The sequence below is a fragment of the Psammomys obesus genome, unplaced genomic scaffold (assembly GCF_907164565.1).
Source record: "Psammomys obesus unplaced genomic scaffold, mPsaObe1.curated_primary_1811, whole genome shotgun sequence".
NCBI classification, from domain to species: domain Eukaryota; kingdom Metazoa; phylum Chordata; class Mammalia; order Rodentia; family Muridae; genus Psammomys; species Psammomys obesus.
This window is the reverse complement of record NW_026596040.1, coordinates 561023-577046: the sequence shown is the minus strand read 5'-3', so window position 1 is coordinate 577046 and position 16024 is coordinate 561023. Positions and strand designations below refer to the sequence as shown.

General features: G+C 47.8%; 1 protein-coding gene across 3 annotated transcripts in view; it reads left to right on the top strand.

The window, feature by feature from the left end:
• The first annotated feature begins 1386 nt into the window (after positions 1 to 1386).
• The window catches only part of Gnpda1 (glucosamine-6-phosphate deaminase 1), a 17456-nt gene continuing 2818 nt past the window's right edge, over positions 1387 to 16024 (top strand). The window contains exons 1-7 of one of the 3 annotated variants that reach the window (XM_055622905.1): positions 1390 to 1449; positions 2285 to 2414; positions 6124 to 6225; positions 9080 to 9262; positions 10245 to 10429; positions 11893 to 12067; positions 13534 to 14954. In XM_055622905.1, the coding sequence (XP_055478880.1) occupies positions 2291 to 2414; positions 6124 to 6225; positions 9080 to 9262; positions 10245 to 10429; positions 11893 to 12067; positions 13534 to 13634 (870 nt within the window). In that variant the 5' untranslated portion in view covers positions 1390 to 1449; positions 2285 to 2290 and the 3' untranslated portion in view covers positions 13635 to 14954. Of the gene's footprint in view, positions 1450 to 1568; positions 1624 to 2284; positions 2415 to 6123; positions 6226 to 9079; positions 9263 to 10244; positions 10430 to 11892; positions 12068 to 13533; positions 14955 to 16024 lie in introns of those variants that run through there. The other 2 variants (XM_055622906.1, XM_055622907.1) reach the window with 2 other exon arrangements.

The window sequence follows — 16024 nt, the reverse complement described above, 5'->3', positions numbered from 1 at the left end:
TCTCATGCTGGGATGTGATTCCAAGTTTAAAAGCAGATTTAAAAGACAACCATGCCTTTAGGCCAAAGGATAAGTCCCTCAGATTGTGAAGGTCTACTCCATGGACTCTGGTCTCAACCAGACAAAGTTTCTGCTGACCATGAAAGTCCTTCCTCCTAGCCTAAGCATGGGCATTTCCCGAATACCCTCAGGAGTTTGATATTCTCCAGTGTTGACCTGAAAGAGTAAGATAGGCTGGGGAAATGGCTCAGTCAGTAAACAGTTTGCGGAGTATGAGGAGCAGAGTTTGATTTCCAGCACCTTTGTAAAAAGCTGGGCAAGGTTTGTTTTCCCAGTAGGGAGGTCAAGACATAAGGATTCCCGAGGTTTGCTGACCAGCCAGCCTAGCTGAATCCATAAACCCCCAAGTCCCAGTGATAGACCCTGTCTCAAAACTAAGGTGGACAGGGGCTGGAGAGATGGCTCAGCAGTTCAGAGTGCTCGACCCAAGTTCAGTTCCCAGCACCTACATCAGGCAACTCACAATGGCCTGAGACTGTTACCCCAGGGATCTGTTGTCTGTGACCTCTGCAGGCATGTGTGTGCACATGCCCACACAAACACATAATTAAAAATAAAATAAATCTTTAAAAAGTAAAACAAAGTAGACAACTGGAGAGATGGGTTAGCAGTTTAGAGTGCTCGCTGCCTTTGTGGAGGATCTGAGTTCAGGTTGTCCCCCCTGGGGATTCAGTGCCCTCTTCTGGCCTCCTTGGGCACCTACATACATGTGACTCACACACAGAGAAACATACGTATACGTAGCTAAATCTTTTTTAAAAGACCGTATCTTGTTTGGATGCTACAAAGTTTAAACACACACAGCCAGACAGGAAGTAGGGTGGGCAAGGGCCCTCCTTTACTCTCCTTGTTCGGACTTCCGTCTCTGGCTGGCTGACACCCAGGAATTTCGACACAAGTTACCAACCCGACTGCCTGCAAGAGAACAGTAGATCCCTCCGGGAGGCATCACAAAGGAGATTATTAAAGCAGCAGTGAGCTGTGCCTTCGCCCAGCGTCCTTGTGACTCGGGCACATGGAGCCCTTTGACTGTTGTCGTATCTGTTCTGCTGTGCAATCACGGAGTCAGTACAACCATACCTTTAAAAAGTCTCCTTTTCAAGGTCAGAATTCAGTGGCTAAGAAAAAAAAAAAAAGCACATACTTTCTCTAATAGCCAGATTTAGCTGCAGATTAAGGTGTGTCAAAGGCCTCAAAGCACACAGCCAGTATTCAGTTAGATCGCGCCTCTCCCAAGGCCTGCACGCGGGCACCTTATCCAGGACTTAGCGGACAACCGTCCTAACTGCTCTGTGTCTGTGTGCACCCCACCCCGGGCTGAGGCGGAGCCGCGACTGCACAGTCAGCAGCCAGAGTCACTTAACATCGGAGGGACACGCAGAACCCCAGGTCAGGAGTCCGCACCTTGCTGGCCCAGGAGGAGGGCCGGGCGGGGCGGGGCAGGGCAGGGCAGGGCCGCCCTGAGTCAGCTGGCGGCGCGCGCAACGCGTGACCCGCGGCCACGTGACGCGCGCGGGCCGGGCCACCAGTGTTGTAGCCGCTGCAGCCGCGGGAAGCTTGCACGTAAGTGGGAGCGACCCGGCGGGACCCCCACCCCTACCCGCACCCCCACCCCCTGACCCGGAGGGGCGACGCGGGCGCACTCTGGGTGAGGGACGCTGGGCCGCGCGGACGGACGGCGAGCTGCTAGCTCTCCTGGGTTACCTGTATCCCTTGGTGCTTTGGGGGAAACTAAGGACCCTGGAAGCTCTGGCAAGCTTGGAGAGGGGAAGCACCCCCATCCCTCCTTGTGCCTCGCCTCCTCCTCTTCTAGTGCCCAGGGTGACCCCGCTCTGGTAGCGAAGGCAGACCCAGGCAGAGGACTTGTCCTGGGTGAGGATGGGAAGTGGGCAGGAACAGGCCCGGCGGGTAGGTGACAGTGTTCCACCAGCTTTCTGCTATGTGGTTCACATGCGGCCTCTCATATACCTTGTAGTGCCGACCCCAATTTTATGCAGGAAGGAACGAACGGGCCCAGAAAATTCTGCTGCTTTGTGAGGTCCTCCCCAGCCAAGGACGGACCGCACAGTACCGCCTCCTGGTGGTTGGCGGAGGCACCGGGCCCGGCTGTTCACCTGTGAGCTGGGAGAAGGCCATTGCCTGGCTAAAGGGACTCCACCTCCCTCCCCTGCCTTCTCTGCCCCTTCCCTTCCCTTAATGTCACTTTGCTATCTCCACGCTGCAGGACAAGATGAAGCTCATTATCCTGGAACACTATTCGCAGGCCAGTGAGTGGGCAGCCAAGTATATTAGGAACCGCATCATCCAGTTTAACCCAGGGCCTGACAAGTACTTCACCCTGGGGCTTCCCACCGGTAAACTGTGGGAAAGAGGGGGTGGTGGTAGGGGGTTTCCAAACGGAGGGAGATAGGTGGGGTTACAGGACAGAACATAACAGGTGGTCAAAACAACAGGTAGTCCTAACAAGGTCGTGGGGGCTTCATATAATCTTTTGAAACAAAGATAGGGTTGCAAGATGGTTATAGATAACTTTTTGAAACAAAGACATGACTGCCGTTCCTGGAACAGGCGGTAAAGAACCATTTGTAGTTAAAGTAACAGGTTGGGCATAGCCCAGTCCTTGAGAAACAGAGGTTTAATCATCAACAGGAATGAACCTAGTTTGTTTTTAGTATAAGATGACTTTTAAGCCTAAGTAAGATGGAGGTAGGAGTTACAATTAACTCAGCCCGAATACTCTAAGGCATTCTGTTTATGACATGACTGTTCTCTGCATGTAGGGGTACTAGCTGAGTACTGGTCATGGAAGAACTGAGAAGATGGTCATTCAAATAATTTTTATAAAGCTTAAGTGATTATAAAACCTAATGTCTTCTGAAAAAAAAAAAAGTCAGAATGTTACTTTTACAGGAAAGATATCTTTGGCCCAATGCCTTAAAAATATCCTAAATATCTTTCATGAGTGGGGAGATTGGCAGTAGTGGTTCTGTCTGGCACATTGGCTAGAAAGAGGCCTTCAAACTTTTGCAGTAGCCTAGCAGTAGCCAGGCGCAGTGGCACATGCCTGTAATCCCAGTACATGGGAGCAGCAGGCGGATCTCTGTGAGTTTGTGGCCAGCCTGGTCTACAGAGTCCAGGAAAGCCAAGGCTACACAGAGAAACCCCTGTCTCAAAAAATCAAAAACAACAACAAAACCGAGCAGTAAATATTTCAGGCTTCACTATGGTAGCTCCTCAATCTGCCACTGTAGATAGGAAAACAGTCATAATTTGAATGTGTGTGGCCATCTGTTAATAACACTATAGACACTGAAGTTTGAATTTACATAATTTTCATATGTCATGAAATATTCTTTTGATTTTTAGAAAAATATTTTAAAATTTTCGAATCATTCCTTGAGCTGGAGAGATGGCTCAGCAGTTAGGAGCACTGCTGTTTTGCAGAGCACCTGAGTTCAGTTCCCAGCACCCGTATCCGTATGCTCACAACCATCTGTAACTCCAGCTCCAGATTCAAAGCCGCCTGAAGTTTGCAGGACCTGCATTCACAGATATTCACATGGTTAAAAGGATATCTTTTTTATTATTTTTTTGAGACAGGGTCTCACTAGGTAGCCTTGGCTGGCTTGGAGCTGGCTCTGTAGACCAGACTGGGCTCAAACTCAAGAGATCCACCTAACTCTCTCCCTGGTGTTGGGATTAAAGATGTGTGCTATCATGCCTGGCCAGGAAATCTTTTTAGCTGCTGAGCCACCTCTCCAGCCCCATTTAGTACCTAAGTTTTTGAGAGCCTGCTGTAAGCCAAGCAGTTAAGGTGCTGGGAGATACAGCAGCAGCATTTAAAAAAGTGTGTGTGCGTAAATGCGTACTTCTTACAGCTTAAATTACAGTGGGAAAGACAGAGGAAACAAGTTAATTAGCAAAATGTAGAGTATTTTAGAAGGCAACAGGAGAAGAGAAAGCGACCCAGGAAAAAGGCTGGGGGAGTGTGCTTAGTGGGAGCTGTGTCAGATGTGGTGGGAAAGATCTGTGAGAAAGCGGCATCGAGGGAAAACCTGAAGAAGTTAGTTAGTCCTGAAGTTGCTGGAAGAACAAGGCCTATAGAGAGGACAGTGCATGCAGAGGCCTTGAGGTGAAGTCCAGGGCAGGCTTGAGCATCCTTTGTAAGATTGTTTATTATGAGGCAGAAGGAGGACACTAATGGGTTTTGGAAAGGAGAATGACTGTCTTGGCTTGGCTGGATGAGGTTGAGGTTTTTTTGTTTTGTTTTCTGTTTTATTTTTTATTTATGTTTTGTTTTTTTGCCTTGGCTGTCCTGAACTCACTTTGTAGACCAGGCTGGCCTTGAACTCACAAAGATCCGCCTGCCTCTGCCTCCCTGAGTGCTGGGATTATAGGAATGTGCCACCATCCCCAGCTCCATTGTTTTATTTTGAAATTTTTCAAATATTCAAAAGAACTAAAATCAATAATACAGAACCATTTATCTAGATTCACCAGGTAATATCTTGGCACATTTGCTTTTTTCTCTGGGTTTTGTTCTCTGTCTGTCCTTGTAGTTTGTTGTTGAAACCACATGAAAGTAAGTTCCAGACATCCTGACACTTTCTATCTTGCAGCCCTTACCTCCCAAGAATGAGGACATTGGTTCATAACCCCCATAACCACTATAGACCCAAGGACAGGTCTGACCCAGCATTCTGCAGCATCGCCTAATACACAACCTGTATTCAGAGCGTTTCCCTAATAGCCTACATTAATTGTGTTTGTATTCCCTTCTCCTTGTCTGTAGACCTGACTAGGGACTACTCCTGCATCTTTAAACCTCCCCCTTGACCACACTTGGAAGGTTTGTTTTAAATTAACCCAATATCCAATCAAGGGTCCTTGCCTATTTTGTTCCTTTTTTCTGCAGTGACGCTGGAGATAGGTCCACCCCTGAGCCATACCCATGGCTCCCCTCTTTAGCCTTTTACTCTCTTGTGCTCTTGCCTTTTGTAGGCTTACCTGCTCATGAGACTCAGTTCAGGACTTTGCTATTGTTCTGATAAGTCTTCCTTGAACCCTGAAGCACAGGGTGGCCCTGTCACAACTGACAGCTCGGTGGTGTCCTCTTCTAGGGCAGTCATCGCTGTCTTCCCATGTACAATATAGTCGATGCTCCTAGAACATGACATCAGTAATAAAGTCTGGCACTTGCTCAGATACTAATCGGTGACTTTTTTCTGTTAGTGGCAATAGTTTTTAATGATTTTTTTCAATTTATTTTATGTAGATGAGTACTCTAGCTGCATGTACACCTGCATGCCAGAAGAGGGCATCAGATCTCATTATAGATGGTTATGAGCCACCATGTGGTTGCTGGGAATTGAACTCAGGACCTCTGGAAGAGCAGACAGTACTCCTAACCACTGAGCCATCTCTCCAGCCCCATTAGTGGCAATTTTAAAAATTGTGTATATGCAGTTTCTCTCTTATCCCAGCTAACTCCCAAATAATTGAGACTGGACTATTATATTTGTTTAATAAGCCTTACAGCAGAATGCTGAGCAGTTATCATTCTATTCTTAAACCTCTAAGCTAATCTTTCTTCCTCCTATCAAAAATTACTGAGATATTTGCACTTTATGGCTTTCTTTGCTCCAGCTGCTCTCTCCTCATGTGTCCACAGGCAGAGTCTGTTCTCTGCCCTGCTCAGCAATTGGCTGTAAGCTGCTTTATTGGCATATCAGGGGACAACTGGGGATCAATGTTTACACAACATTGAGACAGGAGATTCTCAGAACAAGGATTGTACCCAGATATTGGGGGAGGGGAGGTCACAGAAATCAGCATTTGAATCTTGGCACAGTACACAGCAACATTATGTGTACATCTGTCAGCTGTGGTACAGGCCTCAGGAAGACCCTCGCAGCCCTGCTCCCTGGAACATAACAGTCTAATGGGCATTAGACACGGAGCATGGAGTAGATGGGGACAGAGCATGGGAGGACAGATTCTTGATCCTCCTGGAAGCTAAAAGATGCTTGTGGTTGTGCTGACATTCCTGATTGTTTTTTACAGGGAGCACCCCTCTTGGCTGCTACCAGAAGCTGATTGAATACTATAAGAATGGGGACCTGTCCTTTAAATACGTGAAAACCTTCAACATGGACGAGTATGTGGGTGAGCATCTTCCAGGGACTCGTACCTCTCCTCTCGTGGGCTCAGCCTTGGAGAGGAATGGCTGGGTTGTTGCTGTTTGTCTCATCCAGCCTTGCCAGCCCAGCTGTAAAATGGCACCTTAGTAGTTGTGTTAAAGGCAGCCATGATCGATACAGAAGCTTCTTGTGCACAGCAGGCATTTTAGCAAATACTTGTTATTTTTCCTCCTCTGCTCAGTCCTCAACTCCATGCTATTTCTCTCTAGAACACTTGCCAGTGAGATCCAGGTTCCGTGTCTGGACTGTTTTCCATGTGTGTCCTTTAGCTCATCTTTCTGCCAGGTACCCCTGGTGGAGGCTGAGACTTGTGTCCTTGGTCTTCTGTCATCTTCTTTGTCACCCAGTCATTTTGTGATGGTTTCATTTTAAACATTAAAAAATAAATAAACAGAAACCTGGTAAGAGACATGAACAATTACCATCAAAGCTGGCTGTTTGGAAATAGCCCAACTGCTGGGGGCTAGGGGGAGAGCAAAGCAGGAGGCTGCTTGAGCCTGGGGCACTGAGGGCAGCCTGCGACATTTCTGTCTAAAAAGCACGAAATCAAGGCTGGAGAGACAGCTCAGTGGTTAGGAACACACCCTGCCTTTAATTTCAGCACTAGGGAGGCAGAAGTAGTAGGATCTCAATGAGTTCAAGGCCAGCCTGGTCTACATAGCAAGTTCCAGGACAGCCAGGACATAGAGAGACCCTGGCTCACCGCCCCACCCCCCTTCCAGAAAAACAAAACACTGCTCTTGCAGAGAACCCAGTTCAGTTCCTAGCACCCACCTCAGGTGGCTTACCTGTAACTCCAGCTCCAGGGGTTCAGCATCTTCTTCTTCTGGCCTCCACCGGTACTAGGCTCCCACCACACGGGCATCTTTTTAATGCACAGTTCAGAAGTCTTGAAAGCCTTCACAGCACTGCGAGGCTCCTTCCAGAACTCTCACTCTGCAGAGGGGAGACATCCTGTCCAATAGCTCCCCAGCTCCCCTCCTTCAACGTGCCACTATTTCAGCCTCTTCCCAGAACCTGACTTTTCCAGGAAGCCCATCTTAGTCAGGTCATTTGGCTCTTTTTTTCTTTTTTTGACATAGGCTCTTGTTGTGTAGCCCACGTTGGCCTGGAACTTGTGATCCTCCGAGTTCACCTCTCGAATGCCGGGGTTACAAGCGTGTACTACCATGCATAGCAATTTCTTTCATTTTAAAGACTAAATGTACTTTGATAATTACACCTATTTTGTGTGTGCAAGTGGGTGTGTAGATCGGAGGATTGCTCGCTGGAGTCTGTCCTGTCCTTCCATCATGTAGGCCCAGGAGATCAGGCCATCAGGCTTGGTGGCAAGTCCTTTTACCCACTGAGCCATCTTGCCATCCCTGCTTTTAAACATGTTTTGAGACAAATTTTGCTTTGGTTTTGGTATAGCTAAAGATTGACCCCCTAAGGCCTGGGTTATGCTTGGCAAGTACTCTACCTCTGATGAACATTCTCAGTCTGATTTAAAAAAATGTTTTATAAGTGTTTTGAGACAGGGTCTCCCAATTGCAGCCTTAGCTGGCCTGGAATTTACTGTGTAGATCAAGCTGGCTTTGAACTCCTAGAGATCCTGGGTCTGCCTTTGTCTCTTGGGTGCTGGGATTAAAGGCATGACTTTATTATTTTTTTTTTAAAGAAGTATTTATTTTACATATATGAGTGCTCTATTTGTAGGCTACTTGAATGCCAGAAGAGGCATCAGATCCCAGTATAGATGGTTGTGAGCTATCATGTGGTTGCTGGAAATTGAACTCAGCACCTCTGGAAGAACAGACAGTGCTCTTAACCACTGAGCCATCTCTCTAGCCCTGAAGGCTAGACCCTTTTTTTTTTTTTTTTTTTTTTTTTGAGAGGGGAAGTGGGTTGAAACAGTGTTTCTGTGTGTAGTCCCGGCTGTTCTGAAATTCACTCTGTAGACCTCAAAGTCAGAGCTCCACCTGCCTCTGCCTCCTGAGTGCTGGGATTAAAGGCGTGAGCCACCACAACCAGCTGACTTTAAATATTCTTAACACTGAAATTCTCTTTAAACAGCCTTCTGGCTAAAAAAAATAACAGTTTTGAAAAGCTCTGATATTGGGCTGGAGGGCTGGAGAGATGGCTCAGAGGTTGGTAGCACTGGCTGCTCTCCCAGAGGTTCTGAGTTCGGTTCCCAGCAACCACATGGTGGCTCATGGCCATCTATGATGAGATCTGGTGCCCTCTTCTGGGGTGCGGGTGTACGTGCAGGGAGAACATTATATACATAATAAAAAAATAAAATCTTTTAAAAAAGAAAAGCTCTGATATTCTCTCCAACCAATTAACACTAAGTGGGGTTCAGGTTTGTGGAAATAGTGGAGTGAGGGGTGAGGGATGTGCTTCCTTCCCTTCTTCATGGACTCAGTCCTGCCACCCAGTGGGTGTACAGGACACTTCAGCTGTAGTGTCCCTAATTGCAGCTGTGATCATTCCCTTAGGTAAAGGTAAGGAGGGTGTGCTGCCCCCGAAGCTGGTGCTAGACATAAACTGAGGGTCTCACATGCCAGGCAGATGTTCTACCACTAAGCTACAGCGGGGTCAGAACCAGCTTTCCTGGTTCCCAGGACCCTCCCCCATGTGTAACTACAGTCTAGCCCCGCAGCCACAGAGAGTAGCCATGGCTGATTGTACACCAGCTCAGACTGTCTTAGCTGTAGGTCAGGGGTCCAATGGGCAGTCTCCTGAGTGATTCTGAAGCCTGTGTGATCTCTTGGCGTTGTCTTTGAGGGAGGGCTCTAGCTCAGTCTTAGCTGAGTGAGTGTCCCCTGCCCCCACAGGTCTCCCTCGAGAGCACCCAGAGAGCTACCACTCCTTCATGTGGAATAACTTCTTTAAGCACATTGACATCCACCCTGAAAACACCCACATTCTGGATGGGAATGCACCTGACCTGCAGGCTGAGTGCGATGCCTTCGAGGACAAGATCCAGGCTGCAGGCGGGATTGAGCTCTTTGTTGGAGGTGAGCATCAGGCCGAGAGCGGCTGCAGTACAGGGGCAGGGGAACAGGACACCCTGTGCTAGGCATAGCTCCAAGTGGCCCCTCAGTGCTGAGACACCGGAGTCATCTATCGCCATGCAGGACAGGGAAGGCCCAGGCCCTGCCTCAGCCCTGCTGCTAGGGAACTGTGTGATCTGAGGGGTCCTCTTCCCACACTCAGTGCCCCCTTGAGAGGTTTGGATTTGGACCCTGATGGCCTCAAGATTTCCTTAGCGAACAGCCATGTAACTTAGTCATAGACTCTGTAGGTCCAGAAGATGATGCTCAGTCCTCATAAGTGCTGTTGATGAGTTGAACCCCAGGGAAGCCAGGAGCATGGGGAGAAGGCGGGACCTGAGTGTCTCTCTTGGGTGTACTGAGTATCTCTCTTGGGTATGCGCTGTTATTTATCTCCTGTGCTGCCTACGGTGTCCAAACCTTGTCATGTTGGGAGTCACCTTGGGTTTAGAGTTGGATGGTATTTTACTCCTTAATCTTCTATAAGAGAAGATTAAACTTCTATAAGAGAAGGGGGAGGGCTGGACATGGTGGCAACATTTTAATCCTGGCACGCAGAAGGTGAGGCAGGTGGATCTCTATGAGTTCAAGGCCAGGCTGATTTCCATATCGAGTTCCAGCACTACCAGGGCTACATGATTCTGCCTTCATTTTTAAAAAAAGAAAGAAATAGTAGGGAGGAGGGCAGGAGTCTCAAGCCCTGAGCACTTAGAGCTCTGGGCAGGAGGGAGGGGAGTTCCCCCCAGCCTGGGGTGGGAGAGAAGGTACTTTACACAGTTCTGAGCTTTCTGAGGATAGGTGGGGAGGGAGGCCGAATGCTTGAGGTAGACCCGACTTAGGGTACCAATGAGAAGAAATGCAGTTTCCAAAGCTTTTTTTCCCAGCAGAGGAGACTACTCGAGGTTTTTGGTCCCTGGGCCTCAGAGCTGCTCTGCCCTCTCCATAGGCATCGGCCCCGATGGGCACATCGCGTTCAATGAGCCAGGCTCCAGTCTGGTGTCCCGGACCCGTGTGAAGACTCTGGCCATGGACACCATCCTAGCCAATGCTAGATTCTTTGAAGGCGATCTTGCCAAGGTGCCCACCATGGCCCTGACGGTGGGTGTGGGCACTGTCATGGATGCCAAAGAGGTAAGCACTCAAGGGCTCAGTCTGCCAGCCTCTGCTGAGGTCGGGCAGAGGGTTATTTTATTGTGAGTTTTAAGCTATAGAGGCACCGACTATACATTCTTATTAAAGCTGAATTCTTCATAAATAAAGCTAAACTGCCAGCTGGTCTTAACACTGCTTCTCCTCCAGCTTTGGAGGTTAGGTCATTCCCGGGTTGAGGGCAGCCTCTGAGGATCTTGTTTATGTCTTAGGGGCCAAGGCCTGGCCATCTCTTTGCTCACATACACCCTTCATACAGCTTGTTGGCTGAGGTTCCCCGCACCACTGATGGAGGAATAAGAATTTATACCTGCCCAGGTACTGAGCAGATGCTTTTGGTCCCTGTAGTTAGTCTCTGAAAGGACTCGTCTCCTGCAGCCCAAGTATGCTTCGTCACTAGTCGTACAGTAAAATGTGATTAGAACATTTGGGGCTGAATTTAGTGAGGTTTTTCTCCTAGAAAATCAGATATTTTAATTTTATCTTTGTGGTTTCAGTTTTCTTACTGTGTCTAAGTTTATTCTATCTTATTTTTCAAAATCATACTTCTCACGGGTGAGTGTCTGTGTGTGTGTGTATGCAAATACAGGTCACAGCATTCTCGCGGAGCTCACCACTCCTTTCTTCCCTCTTTCCACCGTGTGGGACCCAGGGATGATGTCAGATTGTCAGGCTTGGCTGCAAGCACCTCTGCTTGCTGAGCCATTCCTTGGCCCATGTGTTTAAACTTTGAAGCTCTTCTTTCTTTTTGGGGTATTATACCTGGGCGGGGGGAGGGGGGGGAGAATGGCTGTCAATGTTTACTTTCCAGCATCTCCGCTCAAGTCTACAAGTAAGCGCCTAACGGTGAACATTAGTGAACTATGGCATCTGGATTTCCACTGGGTGGCCTGAATTGGTTCCTCAGTGTCTGCCTTGCCCCGGCAGAAAGGGCATCTGATCTGGGAAAGGGCAGGAAGTGAGTCAGTGCTTTGGTCTCCTCCCTGTGCCTCTGTGTTGAGTCCTTTAAGAGATGAGCAGTAGTGCACGCCTTTAATCCCAGCACTTGGGAGGCAGAGCCAATTGATCTCTTGAGTTCAAGACCAGCCTGGACTACAGAGTGAGTTCTAGGCCAGCCAGAACTACCATAGTGAGACCCTGTCTCAAGTTGGCCACTCCATGGAGGGAGTGGAATGCTTCAGATGAAAGGGGAGTCTGTAGAACTGAGTTCTTTAAGGTTACCTCTCAACATGTGTGTTCTTGGTGTCTTAGCTCCGGAGTAGAGCCCTGCCTTTGCTTTCTACAACAGAAAACACCACACTGAGACACACTGGCATTGTCAATGCTCTGAACTTGAGAGAGAGCAGACAAAGGGACCCAGCCTTGAGAGTCAGCCTCGGGGCCTGCAGATGACCCCCGCAGCCTCCCAGGTTGCCATGTCTCCGTCACTGGCCTGTCTTCCCCAGGTGATGATCCTCATCACGGGTGCTCACAAGGCCTTCGCTCTGTACAAAGCCATCGAGGAGGGCGTGAACCATATGTGGACCGTGTCGGCCTTCCAGCAGCACCCCCGCTCGGTGTTCGTGTGTGATGAGGATGCCACCTTGGAGCTGAAAGTGAAGACAGTCAAGTATTTCAAAGGTGAGGTTCGGGCAGTGGAGAAGCCCTGGGCAGGCTTGTTTGGGGGGATGGAGGGATGGAGCTTCCTGTTGTTCTGGGTTTTATTTCATTTTTTTTCTTTATTTATTTGAATCAGGGTCTCACTTGTGTAGCTCTGGCTGACCTGATACTAGCTTTGTAGACCAGACTGGCCTTGAACTCAGAGAAATTTGCCTGCCTCTGCCTCCTGGGTTGCTAGGATTAAAGGTTTGCACCACCACACCCTGCACCTATTTTATTTTTTATTTTCTGACAGGGCCTCACTTTATAGCCTCCATATTGTGATCCTGTTTCAGCCTCTTGAGTGCTGGAATTAGAGGCGTTACTACCACACCTGGCTTATTCTGAACATTTTAATCTGCACCTGTAATCTTTTTAAAATTATTTTTGTTTTATATTAATGCGTGTGCATATGTAATACATATGTGTATACACATATATACATATATACACACATGTTCTATTTTTTAAGATTTATTTATTTTATGTATATGAACACTTTTCATGCACATCAGAAGAGGGAATCAAATTCTATTACAGATGGTGTGAGCTACCATGTAGTTGCTGGGACTTGAACTCAGGACCTCTGGAAGAGCAGCCAGTGCTCTTAACTGCTGAGGCATCTCTCCAGCCCCCTTTTTATTTGTTTAATTTGTGTTTGTGTGCATGCGTGCGAGTGTGAGTGGTGTATGCGATGTATGCATGTTTAAATGCCGTGGTATACATGTGAAGGTCAGAGGGCAAGTTTGGAGTCAGTTCTTTCCACCTAACTTTATGTGGGCTCTGGGGATGAAAGTGAGGTGGCCAGGCTTATACAGCAAGCACTCTTACCCACGAAGCCGTCTTGCTGGCCCACCACTATGACCTCAGTAATAGGCAAACCCAACTGCTCCATGATATGGTCATCCCTTTTTCCATCCCTGACTGGAAGGGTCTGTTTCTGGCGATCCGTTACTGATGAGTCAAGGAGATAGTCACAGACCATGTGCTGTGCTAACCATGCAAGACATAGAGCCTTGAGTTTTCTCTGTCAGACCTCGGACAGGCATTTCTCCTCTAGCTGGGGCACTAAGCCAGCTCTATGGGAATCTTTGTTAACTTTAAAAGGATGCCTGCTAGCGCAGTTGAAAGGATAGCTTTTCTAGAGTCCCTGCCCAGTAATTGTAAAACCCTAGTTTTAAGCAAAATAACCATCCTCATTCGTTAAGCAGCTAAATCAGAATTTCCCCTTTGCTTAAAAGATTCATCTTTACACAGCCCACTCCCACAACAGGGCTGACAGAAGTTGTGAACTCTGTCACCACTCCCCAGAAACAAACTATATTTAGTGTTTGGTGATCGCAGGATCCAAGTCTGTTCTGGGCCATTTGGGGGCCTCACTGTTCCTCCTGAGAATTGTGGAACTTCTGCCTGCATTGACTACTTTATTTGCTTTAAACTTGTTACAGGTCTAATGCTTGTTCATAACAAGTTGGTGGACCCCCTGTACAGTATGAAAGAGAAGGAAACTCAGAAGAGCCAGTCTGCTAAGAAGCCATACAGCGACTAGCCTGTGCCTGAGGTGGCACTGGGTGCCTCAGAGGGGCAGACAGGTCTTTCTGGAAATTGTCTGTAGGAGAATAGAATTACTTTTCAATTCACTGTGGTTGCTGCAGGTCCTGGGCTGGGCATATGTCCGGGGACTTCAGCTATGGGGAATATTGTTTATAAGTTTGCTCCTTCTTTTTCAGTTCTGGGTGTTGAACACAGGGCCTTGCACATGCCAGGCAAGTGCTCAACTATCTGAGATATGTCCCCAACCTTCTACCCCCTTTTCATGATTATTTGTAACAATCAGAGGTCATCTCCATGACTGAATGTCATTATAGACAAGTGAGGACCCTCAGCTTTCCTTTCTGCCCCACATACATGGCCAGCACACTCCGGCAAGAAATCCTATCTGTATGTGCTCTCTCTCTTGAGTGGACAGGGATTAGGGCTTGTGCACTTTGGACCATAACCTTTTTGGAGTCTTGGAAGCCCCCCTTCTGCATCCTTGCCCACTGAGAATCCGTTTTAAAGAATACACTTCCAGAACCTGAATTATGCACAAGGAAGCAGCCCTTCCTGCCAGAACCAAGCACCTTCAGAAGCCCTTCCCTTGTTCGTGTTGTGTGGATGTTCTTTTCCCTGTTGGGAGTCAGCCTTTCTGTAAATAGGCTTTCTGGGTAGGACTGGGCATGAAGGCTAAGGTGGCTTTCCCAGATAAACTCAAAGTTTCCAAAGGCCAGCCATGTCTTGTTCTCTCTCAAGATTCCCACAAGAGAAAGATGGAAGCCCTGTTTCCCGTCAGAGCTGTTTTCTCAAAGGCTTCTTAGACACTCCCTTGGATAATAGACACAGTCATGGCTTCAGTGTTTTTCACCCAAGGTGGAGACCTGGCCTCTGCACACGCATGTGCTGAGCTCTCCTGCGTCCTCAGAGCTGAGTGCCAAGGTTACACACACGCTAGTACTGTCTCCTAGCTTAAACCACCCTGTCATTCCCACCTCTCAGGTTTTTAAGGCTTCCTCTAATGTTCTCAGAGTACCAGAAATGCAAACCTTCTACCCCCTTCCCAGGTTCCTCTGCTTGGCTTGTCTGTATCTCTGGTCTTAGTGGTGTGGTCGGTGCCTCCTCCTCTTTGCGCCTGTCTGAAGCTCCAGCTGCCTGTTTCCAGGAGAGGTTTTCAGATCCTGGCCCAAGCCCTCTAGAAGTACTGTGTTTGGTACCAGCATTTCGTTTGTAGTTTTTATATGTGATTGTGATGTCATTCTGTATTAAGCTAAAGGATCAATGGTCTTGTTTACAATGTGATATTTTCTATTAAATCTAATATTTTCAAATAAAATGTGTCATTTGTGGATTTTGACATTCTCCTGAGTTACTGCTCTGTTGCTGTGAAGACACCATGACCAAGGCAACTTATTTGGAAAGAGCAGTCACCTACCTGGGAACAGTTTCAGAGCATCATCGTCGTGATGGGGAGTGTGCAGCAGGCAGGCGTGCTGCTAGTGCGGCAGCCGAGAGCTTACATCGTACCTGCAAGATGGAGGCAGAGAGGGAGAGAGACTGGACCTGGCGTGTCCCAAGTGACACACCTCCAACAAGACCACACCTTCCAATTCTTCCTAAACTGTCCACCAACTGGGAACCACAATGTTCAAATACATGAGCCTATGGGGGCCGTTCTTATCAAAATCTCCCTAGATTGCAGGTTTACCTATTTGGGGGACCCCTGGTAAACATGGTGTTGAAAGAGTAGATCACAGTCTGCAGCCTAGATCCTTTTTTACCTTAGCTCTGGGGCCTGAGGCTGGGTGCTACCTGGATCCCGCACACGGGACCCACTCTGCTCCCAGTGCTTACATTTGGAGAAACCTGAGTGAATTACAGAATGGTACTAGGAGAGTGGGAAGCAGCAAACTGTACAGGAAACTCTGAGGGTATTTAATATAGTCTGAGGTTGGACAAAACGGAAAGAAAAATAAGTTTAGTCGTTTGGGAAGTGTAAAAAAAACTGCCACTGAACCCTAATCTCTACCAGCAGAGAATAATTGAAAATCAGGGGTGATCAGTTAATCTAGTGAAGATGTTTGATCTGCTTGACACTGAGGTACCATTCAGAACTGGTAAACTAATGAGCAGGAAAAGCATGTAATAAGGAGTGAACATGGCACCCTATGCCATATTTGAATAAGAATGGCCCCATAGGCTCATACATTGAATGCTTGCTTAGTCACCAAGGAGTAGCACTATATTTGAAAGGATTAGAAGGATTAGGAGGTGTGACCTTGTTGGAAGTCACTGGAGGTGGGCTTTGAGGTTTCAAAAGCCTAGACCATGCCCAGAATCTCTTTCTTTCTTTCTTTCTTTCTCTCTCTCTCTCTCTCTCTCTCTCTCTCTCTCTCTCTCTCTCTC